We start from the raw sequence: 23443 nt of genomic DNA, 5'->3' as shown, positions 1-23443 counted from the left end.
TCCTAACATGCTAACTAATTTGGCCTCACTTAAAAATTTTAGTCTTTCTTTCCAGTTGAAGCTTTCATAAATAGTATATATTATTTTCTGCCTAGCAGTTGATATTTGAACACTTCATTATTAATTGCTGAACTTGCCTTTCCTTGTATCCTTCTGGGGGTTTCCCATAATAACCCTGACATGACAGGATCCCCACAGATCTGGAGTGGAATCACAAACACCAAGCCCCTAGAGAGTGTAGAGCTAGCACATTTTATTCCTACGTGGGTGTCTGCCTCCCTTCGGCAAGGGGGCTCTGATCCTCAGTGAGGCAGGCTGAGCTGGGCTAGGGCGGTGGTCAGGGGCCCCCGAGCCACACACCGTAGGGACACCGGACTGTCCCGGACCTCATTCTTGGTACTTCACTGGCAGGCCAAGAAATGGAACAAGCATGGATGTTGTCCATCAATTACCCATCATTCAGAATTTTTATTCTAATCTGTCTTGAGTGAGCATGTGTGAGCCCATCATCTATTATCTGAATTTTTCTGTCACCAAATGATAGAACTCAAAATATGAATTGCTCTTTCCTGAAGTTATGGGATGGTTTTCTATTTTATTCTCTGTTTGTTTGTTTGTTTGTTTCAAACGATCTCTGTTCCCTTACCTTAGATAACAAGCGCCTGCTTAGGGACAGCAAAGAAGTGTATTCCAGACAGGTGTTATCAAAAATAGTAAAATAAGTAAAATAGTAAAATAATACGGTGCTTACTTCAAATAAATACTATAAATGTGTTTTTTATAATATAAATTTAATATGTATTTTGTTTTATATTTTATATATATATATAATTTTATATATTATATGTATTTATATATATTTTATAATTTATATTTTACATTTTAAAATTTATATTATTTTGTTTTAATGGAGAAAATGTTTAATTTTCAAAAACAGTTTTAAAGCAACAGTACCGTTAAGTGTACTATGGGCCAAATTGTTTATCAGAATAGACAGCAATAAGGAGAGGACGTGACTCAGACAATTTGCTGCATGTACATAATGACAATATGGCAATACAAAAAACTTTTTTTCCAAATTCTAAAGGATAAGTTGATTCTTCATAATATATTTGCTTATGCTTTCTCTCCGGAAACACGGGTCTTTGTTCTCTCAACAACTGATCTGAATGCAAGTTTGTATCTAGGGGTATTTGAATAAAAACGCTCAAGCATCTCCTGGTTTATGCAGGTGTGGATTCTTTAAACAGACGATGCACATGGGGGAAAATGTTTGGGAAAAGGAATACTGATAGAATTTTTGACTCCTCTGTAAAGAGGGAGGGCAGGAAAGGTTAGAGAACTTTCCAGAATCCTCAAAACACCAAGAATAGTCCAGGTGACAGTTTAAAGAAATTGTACCAGGTTCCACTGCTTAATTAAAACTTATATGAGGGGCCCCTGGGTGGTTCAGTCAGTTGAGTGTCTGACTTTGGCTCAGTTCATGATCTCGCGGTACATGAGTTGGAGCCCCGCATCAGGCTCTGTGCTGATGGCTCAGAAGCCCCAGTAACAGGGTTTCATCCCCCCTCTCATGAAAATGCTGTCTCCCACATTCTGAGAATATTTATCTTTCCAAACCTTATAGCCTTTCTGTGCCTTCATTTTCCTCTAAGATATTTTATTTACTCTACAAGTGTTTATTGATCATGTCCTAGGTGCCAGATTCTGGACACCACTGGTTATTCCTTTCTCTATAGTCCATCTTTTATTCACTTCCTTGATGCTAACACTCTGGTACATTACATACCTTCATTTTTTTTAATTTTTATTTCTTTTTTGAGAGAGAGAGAGACAGACAGACAGAGCGTGAGCAAGGGAGGGGCAGAGAGAGAGAGAGGGAGACCCAGAACCCGAAGCAGGCTCTAGGCTCTGAGCTGTCAGCACAGACCCTGATGCAGGGCTCGAACTCACCAACAGTGAGATCATGACCTGAGCTAAAGTTGGACGCTCAACTGACTGAGCCACCCAGGCACCCCAATATATGCCTTCATTTCTGACCTCTCCTCCCTGCTTCCACCTTCCCTGTCCCCTGCGGTCCCCTGGACATCAGAACTGTAGCTGCCACTGAGGCTCAGTGCTTGGATACCTAGTCTCCTATTGCCACAAAGTCTTCCTTTGAGCCCTTTATTTTTGTAGTTTTGGTTACCATAGTTTTAAAGGTGTTTCTTAGAAGTGCTGGTCAAAGCCATCATCCTATCTATAGGGTATTTGAGTTTGATTATGCCAGCACAACCTCAAAGTCACCATGTTCAAAACTGAATTCTTATTTCCCCATCAAAACCGACTCTCTTCCCTGCCTTCCTGATTGTTCTTCTTAATCCTGGTGGTCTTTTTTTATTGTGCATATGCATGTGTGTATGTATGTGCATGTGTGTGTTTTCTTTTGAAAGTTTTCTTAAATCTGTCTTTTCCTTGTCATTTCCACTGTCTCTGGTTAGCCTCTATTTTACCTTTTCCCATCCTCTGTGGTCCCTCGCCCTCAAACCCATCCTAGGCTCTATCTTCAGATTAATCTTCCAAAACGGTATTCCAAATCTTCTCCCCAAATGATAAAATCACAAGATTCTCCTGTTCAGAAGGCTTAGTGGTTTCCATCACTTACAACATAAAGTATAATTTTTCAGTCTGTTTTTCAAGACCTTCAACATGTTCGTTAATGTCATTACCACCCCTCCCCGACTCCAAAAAACAGGATGCTTTCAACAAATAATTAAGAAATAATTAAAAATAATTACTATGTGCCAGACACCATTCAGGCATTGGCACCTGAGATGTTTCAGTGAGTGAGAAAACAAGCAAATATCTCCACCTTCGTGGAGCTTACATTCTAGCAAACAGCAGACAGCAGTAGGCAATAAACCTAATGCATAAGGAAATTATATAGGCCATCGTAAAGTGACAAGTGGTCCATAGAAAGAAAAAGTAAAGTGGGGTGGGGCAGGTTAGGAGTGTTTCGTGGGAAAGATGCAACTTTAAATGTGTTCTCGTTGAAAAGATGACATTGGAGCCAAGACGTGAAGGGGACACAGGGGTGTAGCCACGCGGATAACGGGGGGAAGAATAATCCAGAGAGAGCGGACAGCCAGTGCCAAGGTTCTAAGGCAGAAGTGGTGTGCTTGGTGCATTTCAGAGGCTGATGGGAGTACGGTGAGCAGGGCGAGAGTGTTGGGAGGTGAGATCAGAGGTATCGTGCAGCAAGGTTACCTGGGGCCATTCTAAGGACTTTGGCTTTGACTGAAATGGGGAGCCATTTCAGTATGGTGTTGAGAAGAGAAGTGACACCGTTGTGCTTTGTTTTTTCACGGATCCCTCTGTCTACCGGGCTGAGAATAGACTGGGACACTGCGGGTGAGGGATGCTGAAGGCTCCTGCAGTAATCCACACGACAGATGGCAAGACAATAGCGGTGCAGGTGGGGAACAGTCGGCACCATCATGAGTTCCTCGAGGACAGCCTGTGAAGTACAGGAGGGAGCGAGTCCAGTAGGATCCCGATAGCTTTGGGAGTGAGTAACCAGCGGCGTGGAGGGAGTAACCCTCAGCTGAGACAAAGGAGGTCTCCAGACAAAGCAAATGCGGAGGGGCAGGGGATGGAGTTCAGGTTTGGATGCGTGGGGTTCCCGATGTCCAGCAGACAGCTGTGTGAACGTGGACATCCAAGTCTAAAGTCCGGGCCGGATGGGTCTGGGCTAAAGGATGATGTCCATTTGAAATTCATCTATGTGGAGATGGCATTAACCCCCATTACTCCAGTTCCCTACCCTGTCCGCACCTGCCTCGTTCCTGCCCACCTCTGTGTTCCTTCATGCCGTGCCTGACGCCCGAGAGACCTTTCTCCCTGTCCCTAACTCATCCACATGCAATCATGTCCACCTGAATCACGTCCCTTCCCCCAAAACTGTCACCGACCACCCAATGTGTGTTCTGCCCCTCCCCTACTCTTTCACATGTGAACACCTCACCTCTCTCACCAAACTGAGATCTCTTTGAGGACATCTGCTACATGTTCTAAACTTCTTTTGCATCCCCTGTGGCATTTCGCCCCTGCTTTGCACTAAGTCCATGCCAACTGGTGTGTAAGATTGACTGCTTACGACAAACCTTCAGAAGTTCTCATGTGTTTATTTGCCATCTTACGAACTTTCTCCCTCGATTAATTACCGTGTGGTTATTTGTTAAGCTTATTTAAAATAGGTGTATTCCTTCTAGGCTTTTTGGCATACACATAAAGCACAAATTGGTGAGTCAGATTGAAATCACCAATTAAAAAGCCCTTCAGGGAAGAGTGAAGCCAATTCTGTCTGCAGACCCACAGGGGATCCAGGCTGGACCCCTTCAGCCCCACCCCCTCCTCTCTCTCAGACCTGTGTCCACTCCCACTGGTAATCACCAGACGTTCCTCTTTTGGGCCCGCCAGGAATACACAAATACCTACGGTTGGCCCCCACCCGAACAGGAGCACTATAAAGTCCTTACTGTTATGTATACCTGTGATTCTCAAACTTCAGAAAACATCAGAATCACCTGGGGGGCTTATTAAAACATGAATTGCTGAGCCCCAGCCCTAAAGTTTCTGACTCAGTACATCTGGAGTAGGGCGTGAGAATCTGCACGTCTAGCAAGTTCCTAGCGATGCTGGTGCTGCTGGTCCGGGGGTCACACTTTGAGGCTCACTGGGGTGCATTCTCACTTTGACCTGTCTGTCTGGCTTTGCCCCCTGCCTTGTTCTGACTGTTCGTGCCCTAGTCACTCTCCTGCTCCAGGCTGCTCCCCTGCACGCTAGAGCTGTCTCAGCCACTGACCACACACATGGCCGCCACCCCTCTCTGGACTTTCCTTACCCTAGTCTCGGGGGTTGAGAGCCAACTCATGCCCTTGCCCCCAATTTCTTGCTTCCTCTTCAACCCCATTCCCTCATTTTCTCCCTTTTTCCTAAATCTTTAGTCCCTCCCTCTGACCTACTCAAATATCCTCAAATCTCTGCCACCCATAAATATATAGATATAAAAATGTAAGCAGGGTGCCTGGGTGGCTCAGTCGGTTACGCATCCGACTTCAGCTCAGGTCACGATCTCACGGTTTGTGAGTTCAAGCCTCACGTTGGGCTCCATGTTGACAGCTCAGAGCCTGGAGTTCGCTTCAGATTCTGGGTCTCCCTCTCTCTCTCTCTTTGCCCCTCTTCTGCTTGTATATATATACATATATAGTGTATATGTATACATATGTATATACATGTATATATTGCATATTTATATATATGCAAACTTCTCCCTGACCCTGTACTTCTCTGCAATTATCATCCAGCTCCTCCTTCCCTTTCTCATTCAAGCTTCAAGAAGAAATCTCCTTCCCTGTCTTGGCCCTTGACATTATTATCTGGCTTCTAGCTAGGCTTCCAGAGTTTCTCTTCTAAGGTTGACTGAATTGAAAGCAGTGAGTGCCCTGCTTTCCTTATCTTTCTGGACCGTTCTGCCACCCTTCCTACTTTTTCCTTCTTTCCTGAAGTCTCTTCCCCTGAATTCTGTGATGCCTCCTTCGCCTGGCTTTTCCTGGTTCCTCTCCAACTATGTCCTCAATTATATTCTTCTTCATGTCTCTCTTCCTCCTCTGACCACACTTCACCTGTGGATGCTCCCAGGCTTCTGTCCGGAACCATTTAGTCCAGAGCTCCCCAACCAGTATGTCAGGAATGAGGATGATAGGAGTTTCCAAGATATTGATCCTCCCAGGCCATGGGAGCAGCCTGGTCTGCTTATGCTGGTGTGCGGGACGGTATCGTTTCTTTGTGTGCCGTCATGTGACTCTACCTTTCAAGCACTCCCCCCTCCCACCAGCAATTCCATCCTCCTTCCTGATTTCTTTACCACCAGCGTCATGATGGCTCCAGAACTTATGTATCCAGATCAATCCCATGGGGAAAACTCGAGAATCACCCTCGAATCTTCCCTCTTCTTTCTCTCCCACACCGAAATAATTTTCAAGTGTCTGCTCCTTGCCCTCCTATCTACTACTCAGACCCCATTATCTCTTGCCTGAATTCTTCTAGAACCTCATGACTGATCTCCCTGTGGCTTTGTGATTCTTACATCTACCCTCCACACAGCTGCCAGAAAAGCCTATCTAAAATGCAAATCTGACCGTATTGGCCCCTCACTTAAAAGCCTCCATTGATTCTTTGCCGACAGGATGAAGTCCAAACTCCTTTGCCCACCAGAAGCTTCATGACTGAGGCTGTTTCTTTTCTCTTCTGGCCTCCCTCCCTCACTCCCTCACACACCTTGCTCTGTTCCTGCCTCCAGGATTTTGCCCCTGTGGTCCTCAATGTCTGGAATATTCTTGCCCACCTTCCTATCACTAGGCAGCATCCCTCCAGCCTGTGTTGTCCCCTGCCCTCCCAGCCCCTCCCCGCCCTCATAAGGAATTGACACATCTGTGTTTTTCTGAATATCCTAGGCGTGACTCTGCTCTTGCCCTTAGCACATTTACATTACAATTATTTTTTAAGCTCCTCTCTCCTCCCACTAGATAGCAAATTCTTTTGCATCCCCAGCTCTGAGGGGATGCCTGACACACAGGAAATACTTCAATGCATCACAGATGAGTAAATGTAGCCTTAGGCTTTTCCAAAAGCGAAGCATACACTCTAGAATCAGAGCTTAGTTTCCTTCGGAACAAACGTAAAGTCATCAAGTTTTAAATTGGAGGCTGATTTGAAAGTACTTCAAGCCTCTTTAAGTAAAAGATATATAGGCCAAAATTAGACCCTGTTAAAATTATACCGAAAGGACCATTCAAATAACTTTATTTTGCTGAAATCATTTGTGTGGTGGCTTCATTTAAACTAAATGATACATTGCCTTGGAACCTAGATTTTTTTTTCCTCTTAATTTTGTATAGGCATTTTGTATAACACTTAATAGTTTGGCATATTTTCATATGCCTGTCTTATAAAACGCTGCAGAGAGATTTTACAGACAAAGAAAATGGGCCTGAGAGGTTACGATTGTCCCGGCGCAGTGACTAGAGTAACATGTGATCATGTAGGCACTGCTTTTTGGGCCAGCAACCTCTTCCATCCCATGGGTCGCTCTGCTTTTGGTTTGGATTGTGTTATTTTTTCCTTTCTTCCTTGCTTTTATTCTCCTTGTGATGGTATTTGACTCATAAGTCAAATATATCCTAGACTATCTACCAGTTTAAGCAGAGTAGAGAATATTTTTGGTGATATGTGTATACATGTGCGTACACGTGGGTACATCCTGCCTAGTGCACTGATACCGAATCCAGGTGGCATTGCTAATACACCAGCAACAGCTCGGTTAAAATGAATTGAAACTATCCAACCTACAATAGAACAGTGATTTCAGACTTACAAAATATCTTATAATTCCTGCAGTTTAACTACGATCTATTGCTTGAATGCTTTCTCCAATTGACTAAACAAAAGGTTCTTCTACCGTTGCTTGACCGCCCTCGCTAACAAGGAACTCACTATCCCCAGAAACAGAGCTGTCAATTTCAGAACCTTGGGGACACATTTTTCTCTATAGTCTGTTATCTCTCTGTAATTTCTTCATGGTAAAAAATAGCTAATTTTTCCAGTTGTTAGGGTTAGAATCTGACCCACGTCTGGATCCCAGCTCTTATGGCTTATTAGCAGCTATGAGACCTTGGCAGATAACTGAGCCCCAGACTTCAGGTCCTTCCTTTTTAAAATGGCTCAAGTGAAATAATGCAGGTAAATTACTGAGCACTGTAATATGTTCAGTGGGTGCTTGTAGTAAGTGCTTAATAAATATTTGTTGAATGACTGAACGACTCTTCCCTTATCCTTGACCTAGTTTCAAAGCAGCAACTCCCCGTGTCGAAAGACTGTATTTTCAAAAATAAAAACTGCTTAATTTAGTGCAGTAAACAGGAACACGTGATTTTCTTCTCAGGAACCCAATCTGAAAACAGTCCAGGTGACCTGCTCACCCACATCAGGTAGAAATACAATACGGCAAGAATACTGTCACTCCATAAACTGAAGCATGCAAATCTAACTTTTGCATCAGGTAATAAGTTGCATCTGATTCCTGTCTTGCGATTAAAGCATAAATTATAAGCCTTCCCAGAATAAATCTTGACAAGTCAGAGTACAAAAAAGAGGACGCTTTGAGGAGCTGTTGCGTAGAAGATGGAATAGGGGGGAGCTTTTTCTGCCTACGCAGAACTTGGATGAGTTTCTATCAAGGAAGGAAGACTAAACGTCCTCTTTTGGAGCCACTGCAAATTCAAGAAGTCTATCATTGCAGTGAGCAAACAGTGTCACAATTGTCAGGCCTTGAATGCGTCCCTGGGGAGGTTAACCTATTACTCTATCCACATTTGATTGTTACTATTCCATTTGCTTAAGTCACAGGAGACTACAGCAAACGCGTGTATCAAGGCGTGAGAGTGAAGCACACGGTCAAAGACTTACTGGCGGAAAAACGATCCCGGCAGACAAGTAACTCAAGATTTAATGTGAGTCTCGATTTAATTCATTCTGAAGTCTTTGGAGGCCTCAGTCCTCTTTGAAAGCTAGTTATCTCCGCTCTTTCCTCTTGAGTCTCATATTCTCAATGGCAAAGCCCTCATTTACTTAGCACACACTATATAATTACCATTATTAACATTATTTGGTACCTCATTCAGTTAAGCATCTAACTTCAGCTCGGGTCATGATCTCACGGTTCGTGGGTTCAATCCCCACATTGGGTTCTGTGCTGGCAGCTCAGCGCCTGGGGCCTGCTTCAGATTCTATGGCTCCCTCTCTCTCTGCCCCTCTCCTGCTCCTGCTCTGTCTTTCTCTGTCCCTCAAAAATAAATAAACGTTAAAAAATATATATTGGGGTACAAATGTCAACCCATGGGCAAAAACCTGGAGAGCTCTGTGAACTTACTGGCTGGCTGTCTCAGCTCATGGCAAAGAATGGATGATATGTCCTGACTTTTTCATTTCTCCCAATCGTGAATTAATGAAGGCTTAGCTGGTGGGGACAATGCTAATCTTCATCGACACGTTATTCTAAATCTGATGGAGACAACTTAGAAAAACCCTCCGTATAGCAAAATCAGATGGAAATATCCGAGTTGGAGATGTCTTAAGTCTGAAACCTCTCTATCTGCCATCCGTGTCTTCATAAATAGCTCTACCCTGCACTTAAAACGTTTAAGTAGTTGCACCCAGATCTCCAAAAATGCTCCTAGAGTGGAAATAGCAATTAGCTAGCAAGATGGGTTTATAATCACTTAGTCTATTGGCAAAATGTAACAACATGAATGTCAGGCATCTGTCGTGCGTTGCTGGATGCAGGACATGACAGCAAATGTGGTAACGACGTACAGCGCCCAGCACAGGGGCTGGTACACAATGGGTACCCGTTCTTCCATTGTGGCTGCTCAGGATATGGGCACTGCATCCTACGCTGCTCTGGGATCAAATTTCTGGGACATGTTTCAAATGAACCAACTCCAGATCCTATTTCCTCCCATCCAAGAGCTTTCACTGCACATCTTCTGTCTTCTTTTATTTTAAACCACATCCTCTCTTCTGGTGCAACAAACGGAGCTTAGCTGACGAAAAGAAAATCAAAATCATCGTCTCCCTGTCTATTCCTAGTACAGTGTTTCTTAGTGGCTGCTTAGAGTCATCTGGGGTGTGTGTTACAAATATCCATGCCAATTTCATATCAAGAAATGAAGAGAGAGAGAGAGAGAGAGAGAATTCAGAGTCTCTTCTAATGAACCACAGCTTTGTGGAAGTAATGTGGATGTCTTGGCCACAGCTACAGTCAGAATTGTGAAACCTAATGGGCGTTCTAGGCATTGGGAAGACAGGAATCACAGTGATGTTAAAACACAGTCAAGGAACAGATACTGTATCTGCCCAGTGTGCGTGAGGCTATAACTCACTCCTTGGCGTCATCATCATCATCAAGATATACATACAAAGATAAGGCACTATCCCATACAGAATTACAGAAGAAGAAAAAAAAAAACAAGAAATCATAGTATTTCCAAATGGTATATATAAATATATTCTTCTTTTTAAAACTACCTAACAATTTTTGCTCAAGATCTGTGACTATCAAATAGTATGTTTTCTTTAATTTTTGATGTTTTTACTCTCTCAGTGCTATAACAATATAAATATAATTCATAATAAACATATTGTTTGATTTCATTTTAAACTGCAGATTCCTTGTCCCGTCCCATGTATACAAATGTGGAGATACTGGACAGGAGCCAAGGAATGGTCATTTTTCAAACTGCCCCTTGGCCGATTCCTTTGCTCGCCAGAGGTTGAGAACTTTACCATAGAGTACAGAGCAGGGGTTCGCTCACACAGCCAAGGTTCTTATCTCCACCCAGATTACAATTTGTTGAGCTATTGCTGTTGGCCCTGTGACACTGAAAGTGTTATAGTGAAAGTGGATACAAGAAACACATAATACATGGTCTATGTCATTAAACACCAAAAACCCTGGTAGAGAAGAAAATCTGTGTATCCATTTAAAAAAATATAAGACTAGGGGCACCTGGGTGGCTCAGTCTATTAAGCGTCTGACTCTTGATTTCAGCTCAGGTCATGATGTCAGCTCAGGTCATGATGTCTCGGTTCGTGAATTCCAGCCCCGTCATGCTCTGTGCTGACAGCGTGGAGCCTACTTGGGATTCTCTCTCTCCTCTTTCCCTGCCCCTCGCCCCACCCCCACTCAGGTGTGCTCTCTCTCAAAATAAATACAATTTATTTAAAATATATATGTAAGACCCTATAACCAAGCATCAGACTAAAGACGAAAGACCAGGAGCATAGCCACATGCTAGGAAGACTACAATCCGGTTTACAGGGCACCTCTTCATATGTCGTCTCATCGGACAGACACACGAACTCTGTGAGATTGATATTCACATGGTTTCCCATTGAACAGACGGAAACAGTGAAGAGAAGAAGAGATGGGAAGTGATTGTTCTCAGGCTTCATAGTTAGCAAATGGCAGGTCTTCTGGCTCCTGATTCAACATTTAAAAGGGACAGATCACTGGGATCTGAGGTAGAACAGTCCCTGATTCATGTTGTCTTAGTCCAGTTGGGCTATTGTAACAAACACCACAGCCTGGGTGGCTTATCAACAGCTAGATTTTACCTCTCCGACTTCTGGAGGCTGGGAGTCCCAAGTTTTTGGTGCCAGCATGGCTAGATTATGGTAGGACCCTCTTCGGGGTTGCAGACTGCTGACTTCTGATTATGCCCTCATGTAAAGGAAGGGTCTAAGGAACTCTCTGGGGGCTCTTTTATAAGGCCTCTGATCCCATTCGTGAGGGCTCCACACTCATGACCTACTCACCTCCCACTTGTTAATACCATCACACTGGGCATTAGGATTTCAACATATGGATTTTGGAAAGACACAAACATTCAGACCATAGCATATTCAGACAAGGAAAATCAAAATATAGGAAAATATATCATCGAGAAAGAATTTCTAGGACAGGAAAGGTGCAAACCCGCCCTAATTCTGGTACTTACTCTCAGGCACCAAATGCATAGGCTGCATGAACTTAGCCTTGTCTACAGGTTTGCATATATTTTTACCTGGGTCTCAACACCAGTGTATTACTCGTATCCTCTACTCGAATGACCTCTTAAATTGGGGTAATTAAATGTCTATATTCCCAAAATATGGTTATTTGGGCTTAAGTTACCTCCATGAATTGATTTTACTGTTCATCTGTCAACCACTATTCTAGAATATCTGCGTATCTCAAGAAAGACACCGTATTCCTCAGAGGTCCTATTACTGTCCTCATTGCAAATGCTAACCTGTTCAGCAGGAATCATGGAGAATCACATTGCTGGTGGGCACTTGAGGTTCTAACTGGATGGATGATTCTGAGCCTACCTTCTCTTTTTCACGCCAATACACTAGGCAGCTCTGGGTTGAATATCTTGAATATGTTTGGTTAGGGAAGCCATCCTAACAAGATCATGTTCAAACTTGGCTACTGGCAGCATGGGTAATAACCAATCAGAGGCTAACTTGAGGAGGTTGGAGACCCTACCATGTGGTTTTACCATAGAGTGTGCTGGCCAAAAAGTGGACCCTCCCAATGATCCCACATCAAAACGCTGGAACCTATGAATGTTACCTTATGTGGCAAAACATGTGATTAAGTTAAGGATCTTAAGAGGAGGCACTTACTCAGATTATCCAAGTAGATTTTGTCTTGCATGACTCTGAATGCAATCCCATGCATCCTTCTAAGAGAGGGTTTGAGAGAGACACACGCACAGAGGAGAAGACACACAAAAGAGCAAGAGGCAGTGGGGTCAGGAGGCAGAGGCTGGAGTCATGCAGCCATAAGCCAAGGAATGTGGGTGGCCACCAAAAGCTAGAAGAGGCAAAGAATGGATTCTCCCCTAGGGTCCTATGGGGAGCACAGACCTAGCAACACATTGATTTGGGCTTCTGACCTCCAGAACTGATAGACATTTCTGACTCTTTATGGTCATTTGTTACCGCAGACCTAGGAAGCTAATGCACGTATATGATGAAAGCTGCTTCCCTCTGGATAAGTATCCTTTAGGAAGTATCCATCTGATGCCCAAATTGGTGTTCTTTTCTTTGCGACAACACTTTGATAAGTTTACACAGGCTGTGTTAGTCCATCGTTACCGCAATTTCCTTCCAGAACATCTGTTTTTGATACCGTGAAATGTTTTAATGTTTTTCACATCTTTGCAGTAGGAATCAAAGAGAAAGAAATTCCTTTCACCAAAGAGATTTTCACCAAAGACTGGACCTAAAACCATTTTTATACATCTTAGCCATGATCCTGTCTGTGGTTTCACACTATTACTGTGGACATCTGTTTTTAAATAATGGTTTTTCTCTTTCTTTCTCAAATCTTTCTGGGTCATCCTTTACCACACTCCTACATTTTCTAGCAGAATATTTAAACTGTGAGCCATTCACCCACATCTAGTACCAAAAAATATAAATAATGAGACTTTTGATGTAGGTTTTTCTTGCATGTTTTTTCAATTACACTATTTCACTTGAGTTTCATAAAAGCAAATCATTGAAAAATTTTAATAACATCACAAAATTTAGTTAACTCTCAGTTATTTATAGTACAGGAAAAAAAGGATTTAACAAGAAGATGCAGTGAGGCTCATAGCGACAATTTTTCATTTTGCTTTGAAATCCAATGAACAATTTGCAGGCTATTGAGCTTTCTAATCAAGTTTTTCTTAAGCTATCATAAAGATTCATTTAAAAGCCTTGAGTACATAACAGCTGGCATGAGGGGGAAAATTTCAACTTACTAAGTAGGAAGCAGAGATCAGTTTGCAGTAAAAATTGTGCCGCAGAATGGGGACTTACAAGGCAGTTTGGAAGAGATTATGAACAGCCTGGGATCAGGGTCTGCTGTTCAGTCTATTTTATTGGTTTATGGACATCCTAATCACTCTCTTGCTCACTCCTCAAAATATGCTATAGTGAGGACCAACAAGGAAATAGATATGAAAGTTATTTTAAATTAATATTCTACGTAAATGTGAGGGAAAATACACGAAGACTTCTGAGGTGTTTTGGAAGGCCTGAACTAAAGAAAATGTTAAGGAGATAAATCCCAAGTGGGAAATGGATTTGGATTATATTTTGAATTCTATGTATTATACATATACAAACCAAAAGTTAACTGTTTCCACTTGTCATGATTCTTTCACATCAACCTCGAATGTTTGCTTTCCACATCATAACTACTTACAATTGCTTTTGTTTTGTGTATTTTCCTAAATCCTTACATTTAAATGAGCTGATAAAATGTCCATGCCCCGAACACATAGGATAAGGCCATATTGTCAGCTGGGTGTCTTGGTTCACAATATGTCCTAATTATTTCTGGAAGGAAAACATTGTAAACACAGGAAGAAGTCTGACAATAGTACATATCGATGACAAATTTGGAGTAACAGCAGGTAAGTGAGTGCCAGATAGTGCATTTATGGCATAGGGTAATTGGAAGTGTTTGATCTTTATGGAGAGATGGCGAACCTCTGTGAGCCAGATGTGTGTTGCCTAGCTCCATCCATCATAACTGTCTGCCTTTCGATCAAGACTGCTAGTTAGAGTTTTGCTTAGTTATATATCCAGCTGCTGTTTTGCAGTATCAATCACATGCACACTTCAGTTACCACTGAGTATAAACACTGGGATGTCCATATCTGTGAGTTGCATTTGGATTTCTTGTGAAGTGTTAAAAAATATATATATATGGAATTGGCAACTGTTTATTATAGCATCTCAAGATCTCTTTGGTTTCTCTGAAGCTTTGGAAAACACATCCAAGACATCTCTTCTACATCAAAACAGAAAAGTTCCTTCCTCAGTCTGTTTCAACCCCTCCTTCTGGCTCTCAGTGGTCCTGGGCGATTCCTTCCTTCTCTCTGGGCCTCAGTGTCCTTGTGAGTAGAAGGGGAGGGTTAGATTCTTCCCATTTCAGTATTCAATATGACTTGATAGCTTTTCCTGACCTCAGAACATGTCCCACCCACTGACACCCTCTCCCCAACTTCCAAAGCCAAGCTGAACCCCTCTTTGTTCTGAGAAAGATATATCTCCTTTCCTCTGGTTCAGGTAGAGCTTTGCAAGTTGAGTTTTCAAGGGAATAGGGAACAGAAAAGTCACAGAAAGCCCAAGACCAATTATGCACACTGCAAATGTTCTGACACTAACTTTAATATCTAGTCAAAGATCAGTACGGGTGAGACAGTTGAGGTGACTTCAAAGCCCAGATCTCCTTCTGTCACCTCAGTTCTCTCTGGGGCAGATGAGAATTTTTAATAATAATCATTATCATTTACTGATAGACTTATAAATATTTTCACTTATATACTTTAAAATATATGTCATTGGGGCGCCTGGGTGGCTCAGTCGGTTAAGCGTCCAACTTTGGCTCAGGTCATGATCATGGTCCGTGAGATCGAGTCCCGTGTTGGACTCTGTGCTGACACCTTAGAGCCTGGAGCCTGCTTCAGATTCTGTGTCTCCCTCTCTCTCTCCCCTACTTGTGCTCTGTCTCTCTCTTTCAAAAGCGAATAAACCTTAAAATTTTTTTTAAAAATAAAATATATGTCATTGATAATAAAATATATGTCATTTATCAACAAGAAGCCCAGTGGCCTTGAGAGGATGGCACTCACATCTGTTTTGCAGCTGAGAAGAGTAAATGCCAGGTAGAAAGTGATGGAGCTTAGATGTGACCCAGGTTTGTTGGATTGCTTCCTGTTGCCTTTTTAATTTACATTTCTGGTCCAAGGAAGGACTAGCTTTGGAATAACCACTTTGCCTCAGGGCTTCTGCTTCAGATTCCATACATGATGTTGGGTCTTGGTCATGACCTTTGCTCCCTCTCAACCCACCCATCCCTGCAGTGCTTCTGTAGGTTGTTTAGATGATGCCACACCCAGCCTGAACCAGAAGCAGCACTCTCCTTTCCCGTGACACCCAGACATCCTAGAAAGAACTAGACACAAAAAGTTCTTAATTTCCTTCTAGAACCTATCTCTAGCTCTGTCCTAGAACTTGCTTCCAGAATATTCCCTGTCATTCCCCACCACTCCTGCACCTCTGGTCTCTTGGGCTCACCATGACACCTGGCCCTCTCTATAAAAAGAGGAAAACATTTCCTGAACCGGAGTCACAGCATACCATCTGACCTTGCAGCACCCTTTGCTGCCCTCCTGGAGATCCCTAGGTCCTTCCTCACCCAACCCATTTCTCCCTGACCTTTCTTCTTCCCTATCGCTTACTCTCCTGCTATGACTTTCAATGAAGTGCGGTTTCTTTAGTATTATCTAGCTGCCTGAGAAGCTGGTATCCCCTGGCTTCGTCCTGGGAATGGATGTAGAATGCCACTCCACCACGTGAGAAGGCAGAGACCCTGTTGGCTCCCTCTTGAGGGCTGAAAGAGATCCATGAACCTAGGGAAAAGCAGAGCTTACCATCTGAGTTGGCCTGCTGTCCCTGGTGATCCACCGTTTAGATGCTCTCCCAGTTTCCATGCGGTCTCCCATAGTTTTACACACTAATGGCTCCTATGCATATTCCTAACAAATATAATAGCCACTAAGGAAAGGGGAGAGTAATTTCCTTATACTGTCAACTTCTTATGAAAGTATGGGAAAAGATGAAGAGAGGGGACCACCAATGGTCTCATTTCCTAGACACTAAGCCAATTTTTAGTATTCCATGCTAAAGACAGACAGAAGCCTTGACTGATATCAATATCTAATTTTAATCCAGAAATACCTCCCCAAACCTACTAGAACTTGGACAATTTATATCTTGGGCTACTTCACCTTGGTATTCTAATGGTGGTGCTACAACAATGAAGACGCCAAAAGAAGAAAGAAGCAGCTGTAAATAAGACTACGAACTGATTATCCATGCTTTAAATTTAGGGAGTTGGCCACACCCTCCTTCTTCAAGGAAGAAATCACAGCCATTGCAGCACTGTCTTGTCAAATCTAAGAACAGAGCATGTATATGTTAAATTGAATCCATGGTTAGAAGAAGGGTACGATTTGGACAGTAGTCCCAAGCTCTGAAGACATACAAAGTGCAAGAAATACCCATACTCTCTTCCCTGCTTTCTTAAAACTTACTATACAAATTATGTTTGGAGCACCCGGGTGGCTCAGTCAGTTAAGCATCCAACTTCGGCTCAGGTCATGATCTCACAGTTTGATAGTTCAAGCCCTGTGTTAGGCTCTGTACTAATGCAGAGCCTGCCTGGGATATTCATTCTCTCTCTCTCTCTCTCTCTCTCTCTCTCTCTCTCTCTCTCTCTCTCTTTCTCTCTCCCTGTCCCTCCCATGCTCTCTCTCTCTCAAAATAAACTCTCCTAATTATGTCACCTCTCATCCTACAATGTGACTTTACTTCAGTAAGATTTCCCCAGTTGCCTGCGCACAGCAGATGGCCATCGGATGACCCAGTGTGTGTCTTTCTGCTTTGCTAGTGTTTTATTTTTTCTTATTTTTTAGAAGTCCTTGCTCTCTTTGTGGTGATTACTAAATCTCTTAGGAAAACTATAATTTTTCTTTAATAAGTACATTTCACTTGCCCTTGCTACTTTTTTTCTGAATTGCCAGCAGACGGATCCATTTATTTGTAATGTTCCATTTATTTGTAATGTTTTCGAGGTGATCAGGGTCCACCCTGGGAGTGTCTTGCCCCTAACCTTTTGCTCCCTCTTACAGCTCAGCGCTTTGCATATTGCTTGTTAACGTTGCCAACCAACCCCCTTCATGAGCCCAGAAAGAATTAAAAAAGAAAAAAAATTTTTTTCTGAGCAGGCAATGCTTTCTAAACTCAAAATGCCAATGTTTGAATACAAGAGGTACATATTATGTCCTTGGCACTCATTTGAATGAATGCTTGATCTATGCCTTTCAAAATAGCCCATTGTCTGACTTTAATTAGCCCACTATCCTGACTTGTTTATAGAACTGAACCACATTTCCAGGGCTCTGGATGTTCTCCACCCAACCACCTGCTCCTTCACAATTGCAGAATTTCTTAAAAAATAATAATAATAAAGGCAGACCTTTTGCAAGCAACTTATTTTTTCAGCTGCTCTATTGGTTCTGAGGTTGTTGTTGTTGTTGTTGTTGCTTAACTATCACGAAATCTAAAATATTTCCTGGTGGTGAATTCTTTCATGCAGCTTGCAAAAATAATCAGGTTTGCAGTGAAACTGCCATGCCAAGTCCGTCTGGAAGGGCTAAAGTTCTGCAGATTCTGTTCTGGCCATGGTGTGCAGGACCATTTATCAACGAGCATCCCAGTGGCTGCCGTTGTTATTACTTAGCTACATAAATACAAATAGCATTCCAAAGGCACACCGGGGGTAAAAAAAAAAAAAAAAAAAAGTGTTTCCTTTTGTAACTTAGGCAACAGAAATCACTTACCCACAGAGACAGCCTGGACATAGTTTTGTGCCAAGCAGGAGAGTTTTAACAGTAGAATTTCAAGAAATTGTCAGAAGGTTGGAATTGTATAACTGTGTTAGCTCTCCCAAGGACGTAAAATAGTCCATACACCAGAAATGTAAGACACTTGGAATCACAGTTGTTGTTTTTTTAATTTTGAGATTTGCAATAAAGAAAGGACCTGAATTCTATTTTTAAACTTTTATTAACTAGGTGTTTTAATTACAAAAGGATGCATGGGAAATTTTCAAACAGAATAGAGGGTATAAAGTAAATAATAGAAGTCCATGACCTCTCCTGCTTACCCATTCCCCTTGTTCTATTTCCCATACTGAGTTTCATGTACAGTCTTCCAGAATTTTTCTATGACACTTTATTAGAAAGAAATTAAGTTGCTATACCAACAAGTCAATGAACATCAAAATCTGTGTTCAGTATTTACAAGCACTGTTATAAAAATGCATAAATTAATGTTCTCCTGGTAAATCCCCTCCCCCAAGAAAGAACCTCAACAAGACTTTTAGTGTTCCTTTTAACTCTATACCTTTGAAGGCCTTAAGCAAATCATTTAACCCTTTTATGTTCTCCATTTTATATCGATTACATAGTACCTACTTTGCCAGAGGCTGGTGATAATGAAAACAAACTGCGCAAACCCAGATGAGCTGTTTCTTTGCGAGATAAATCCTCCTCTGTAATCTAGGCTTTGTAGACCTGTGGCAAATGTTTTTAAGGATACATCTGTCAATATTCCTTCCTCACAAATTTTTATTGGCTTGTGGATTGGACCTATACAACATATTATCAAATCATTTAAGAACGTAGGGGTTTTTGCTTTGTGAAAGCACAGCGTGAGGGAGAAGGGCCAAGCATCAGTGGGGAAGGTGGTGATAAAGAAGAAAAGAGAGAAAGAGCCCTGGGAACTGGTACAACTGGGACAGGTGGCCAGCAGCCCTCAACACTCCCACGGCGAGGACCAACCCTTGGCAGGCTCTAAGACAAAGCCAAAGAGAGTTTGAAAAAAAAAAAAAATCGCCTGCTGGCCTCCTGACACTCCTCCCCTAAGGAGAACCATCAGACCCTCACCGCTGGACCTCTGTTCAGTTACAAGAGCCCTTGCCCTCACCCATCGTCCATTTCTGACCCATCATTTTCAGCGCCAGTTTAAATTTCCTACAATACCGCTAACCACTATGTCTGCATGGCTAAGGAACTTCTCCACGACCATTGCCTGCTACTGGACCCTTTAGAAGCTGGTTCCCACACCCTCCACCAGCTTCTCTTCAGCTTTCTCTCTGCACACTTCCTGCACACATTTCCGTGTCTGTGACATGCTAGCCTCACATTCAAGCCTTTGCTTTTCTCCTCAAGTACAATGCCCCTTACCCGGTCTGCTTACTGATCTCCTTTCATCCTTCAAAACTGGACTCAGATACCTCCCACGATATAGTGTCTTCAGTCACCTTCCCCCAAGACGGCAACTCACCTCCACCCCCAGCCCTCATGCTCACCCCCACCCCCCACCCCCCATCTGCACTAAATCAAGCTACATCCCTTCCTGGCTTTGCAACCTTGGACAAGTCCATTATACCGTCTATTAGTTTTGCAGTCTGTAGTCTAGAGATAATAACTTACAACCATCTATTTCATTAGTGAGGATTTAATGATAATGTTGCACAAATCATTTAGTGCAGAGCAGAAGACACAAAGCACAAAAATAGGAGCCATTAATAAAAACGATGAAACACACACCCATATATATCAACTGCTTGGTACAGAATCTGGCATGAAGTAAATATTCATGAAATGCTAGTCCTCCCAACCCCATTTATACAGTTGTGCAACTGTCTTTCCTATGAAACTGTTTGCTCCCTAAGAACAGAACCCATGCCCTATCCTTTTTATTTCTGGAAATTACACAATCCTGATGCATAGTAGGCACGTGATACATTTTTACTAAATCAATTAAATATGTAGAGTATGTACCATGCACTTGGAAACTAGGACTCCAATATCTCCCACAATATAATGGACTCAGTCACCTTTCCCCAAGGCAGTAACTCCCCTCCACTCTGCCTCCACATTGTATAATCTAGCCTGGATTGGCATCCGTGAGTTACTTTTTCCTGGGTACATCTGCATCAGCTACTTATTGCTGCATGAGAACCTACCCTGACCTTAGGAGGTGTTGAGACTTACATATTCTTTCTCACAATCCTGTGAGTCGGCCGGATGTTCCTCGGGGCTCAGTCATGCGGTTGCACTTAGCCAGAGGTTCCACCATGTTGGAAGTCCAAGATGGCCTCCTTCCCATATCTGGCAGTCAGTTCTGGCCCTCGGCAGGAGTGATGGAATTCACTTCCACAGTCAGTCATACTCCAGGAGCTGAGACTGACTTGTTGAAGAGGAGATCATAAGGCAGGATTTCAAGCAAAGGTGAAACTGCAAGTGCTCTTGATGCCTAGAGTTTGAAGTGCACACATCATCACCTCTGCTACATGCTGTTAGTCAGAGAAAGTTACAAAACCATCCTAGACCTGAGGGGTAGCGGGACAGACTCCACTTCTTAATGGGGGGTGGGGGGGTGGGCTGCAAAGAAACTGTGACCATATTTAATCTACCACGAACTGGCTTGTCTCCCTAAGTGGATCCCAATCCAAGCCTCTGAGTGGCGTTTTGTCTACACAGCACTGTGACATGCACATCAGAGGTGCCCGGGAAATATCTGGTTTGACGGAAGGGGCATGTGCAGAGAACTTGCTTATTAGGTCACTGAGAGCTTGACAGAGCAGAAATATGGGAGGCAGAGACTCTGGGTTTACAGCTAGTTCCGTAACTTACTAGACATGGGATCTTGGGCATATTATTTATCTTCTCAGATGCTCGGTTTCCTTGTTTATAAAACTGAGGTGATAGTATTTAGTTTATAATAAGATAGCCTTATAGAAAGCACCTGGCACATGGTAGATGCTTCTAACTATAGTTCCTATTCACTGTGGAATATTTTTCTTACCTATGGCTAATTACCATGGAACTCAGATAAGTGGCCCACAAATCAAAACCTGTTTCAAACTTTGCAAAACTAATAAAGTTCATTAGAGCAAGGTTAGTATAGTTTATTCACAGTATAAGATTTCACACCAATCAGAATGCTCCTGGTTCTACTGCATGGTTTAACATTAAGTAAGGCATCTGATTCTCTATGCCCATTCTCTTCTGGAAGAAGAAGATATTCCAACCTAACATGGAGATCCACTGAAAGACTAATTGTGTTACATCCAGCATTAACTTTATATTAATTTCAAAGCTGGAGGAAAATCGTATGACTTATGATGGGTCTAAATTCAGATATTATTTTTTTTAAGTTTATTTATTTACTTTGAGAGAGACAGAGATAGTGAAAGTGGGGGAGGGGCAGAGAGAGGGAGACAGAGAATCCCAAGCAGGCTCCACGCTGTCAGCTTGGAGCCCAACATGGGGCTTGAAGTCACGAAATCGTGAGATCATGACCTGAACCAAAACCAAGAGTCGGACGCTTAACCGACTGGGCCACCCAGGTCCCCCTAAATTCAGATATTAAAACAAGGTTTTAGAATGTACAGTATAGTATCCTCAACCCCTCTCTCAACCATAGGTGTGATGACAATGAGGTATTAAATATATAGACGGCTATGAATTCCTTTAAAGGGGAGCCCAGCTGGGTGCCTGCGTGCCTTCGTAGCACCTGGGTGGCTCAGTCAGTTAAGCATCTGACTTTGGCTCAGGTCATGATCTCACAGTTCATGAGTTCAAGTCCCTCTTGGGGCTCTGTGCTGACAGCTGGGAGCCTGGAGCCTGCTTCTGTACCTCCCTCTTTCTCTGCCCCTCCTCCTCTCACACTCTGTCTCTCTGTCTCTCTCTCTCTCTCTCTCTCTCTCTCTCTTTCGAAAACAAATAGAAATTTAAAAGGAAGCCCAGCTATCCACGAGTGGCTATGATTATTATTAGTAATTAGTAATAATTACTAATTAGTAGCAATTATCTTTAAGATTAAAGAGCTACATTCTAAAGTATGTCATTAGAATTTAGAAATAAATTATATAACAGTGTGAAAAATCTTATACTAGTCGGAGATCTTTTCCTTATACATTTCAGTATATTTCTTCAACCAGATTGGCAACTGAAAATATTATTGGGTCATAAAAATGACAATAAATGTACTCAAGGTGAAACTCCTAATCTTATCACTTCACTGCCTGGATGACCCATTAGTTCAAATTAACTCATTTTCATGGAGGGGCTTTTGGGGCAGCTGTGAGGCTGCTGTGTTAGCTACAGGAAGTTGCAGACTGGCAAATTTCATTCAAATATAAACCTCTGAATTTGGCTACCTGGCATTGTGAGATCCTGTTGTTTGCTATATGCAAAATAAAAATTATATACCATCTTGCTTGGTCAAAAGTTATGGGCTCTTCAGTATTAATTTCAATATTATTTCTGGAGAATTCATATGATCAGAGGCAACTGTGTGAACATAGTATCTTGAAACAGGAAGAAGGGGACGTGAGCTTTCCCTTCACACGTGCGATGACAGCGAGGGCGCGTGCTAAGGACTCACATGGTAGCCTGTTCCTCCTCAACCTATGAGGTCTGAGAAGGAGATGGGGAGTAAGTGCCAGCCCTGAACTCTGTCCAGGGAGATCCTTTCCAGTCCCTACACAGGGCCGTTGGAACTCAGTTCTATGTTCTGTGAGGCCAGTTGACAGGGTGCGTGATCATTGCCTTTTATATCCACCCCCCTAAATATTTCCCAGGCCACCACAGAGAGGGCAGTGCTCAGTATCGCTATAAAACAACTAATCTGATGGAAATGTTTTAGGTCATGATTATAGTGGTGGGTCACAGGAGTCTGTCAAAATTTGTCAAAATTCATCAAGTTGTATGTTTAAAATTTGGGAATTTTATTATATGTAAATTGTACCTCAGTAAAGCTGACCCCCCAAAATAGTATGTCCATTGGAGGACTAAGGAGATATATATATATATATATATATATATATATATATATATATATGTAGGTGTCAGACAGGAAAGTGGCAGTCTTCTTTGTGAGCTTTGGTATAATTACATGCTCTCTCTGGATGTCCCCAAGTCTCCTATATACTTAAAAAAAATTAACTACATAGGAAATTTTTCTATTTTTATTTTTGAGATATTAAAATGCTTGGAGGACAGCATGGCATATTAGTTAATGAATAGGATCTGAAATTCCAAAGGTCCTTATTTGAGTCCATCCACCACGATCACCATCACCTCCACCCATTTGGGAACTTGGGTTATTTCTCTACTCTTCAGTTCCCTCATCATTGAAATGAGAATCATATTCCCTCTCT

At 42.4% G+C, this 23443-nt stretch overlaps 1 protein-coding gene across 5 annotated transcripts in view; it reads left to right on the top strand.

Moving 5' to 3' along the window:
• Positions 1-23443, top strand: part of POU2AF2 (POU class 2 homeobox associating factor 2) — a 483397-nt gene that overhangs the window by 448120 nt on the left and 11834 nt on the right. For all 5 annotated transcript variants that reach the window (XM_053204129.1, XM_053204130.1, XM_053204128.1 and 2 more), the window contains one exon: positions 8440-8549. Coding sequence is in view for 1 of the 5 variants with exons in the window: in XM_015082702.3 (XP_014938188.1) it covers positions 8440-8549 (110 nt within the window). In the remaining 4 variants the exon portion in view is untranslated. The remainder of the gene's footprint in view (positions 1-8439; positions 8550-23443) is intronic.

Source organism: Acinonyx jubatus, chromosome D1, assembly GCF_027475565.1.
Source record: "Acinonyx jubatus isolate Ajub_Pintada_27869175 chromosome D1, VMU_Ajub_asm_v1.0, whole genome shotgun sequence".
NCBI classification, from domain to species: Eukaryota; Metazoa; Chordata; class Mammalia; order Carnivora; family Felidae; genus Acinonyx; species Acinonyx jubatus.
This window is presented reverse-complemented; position numbering and strand designations above follow the sequence as displayed.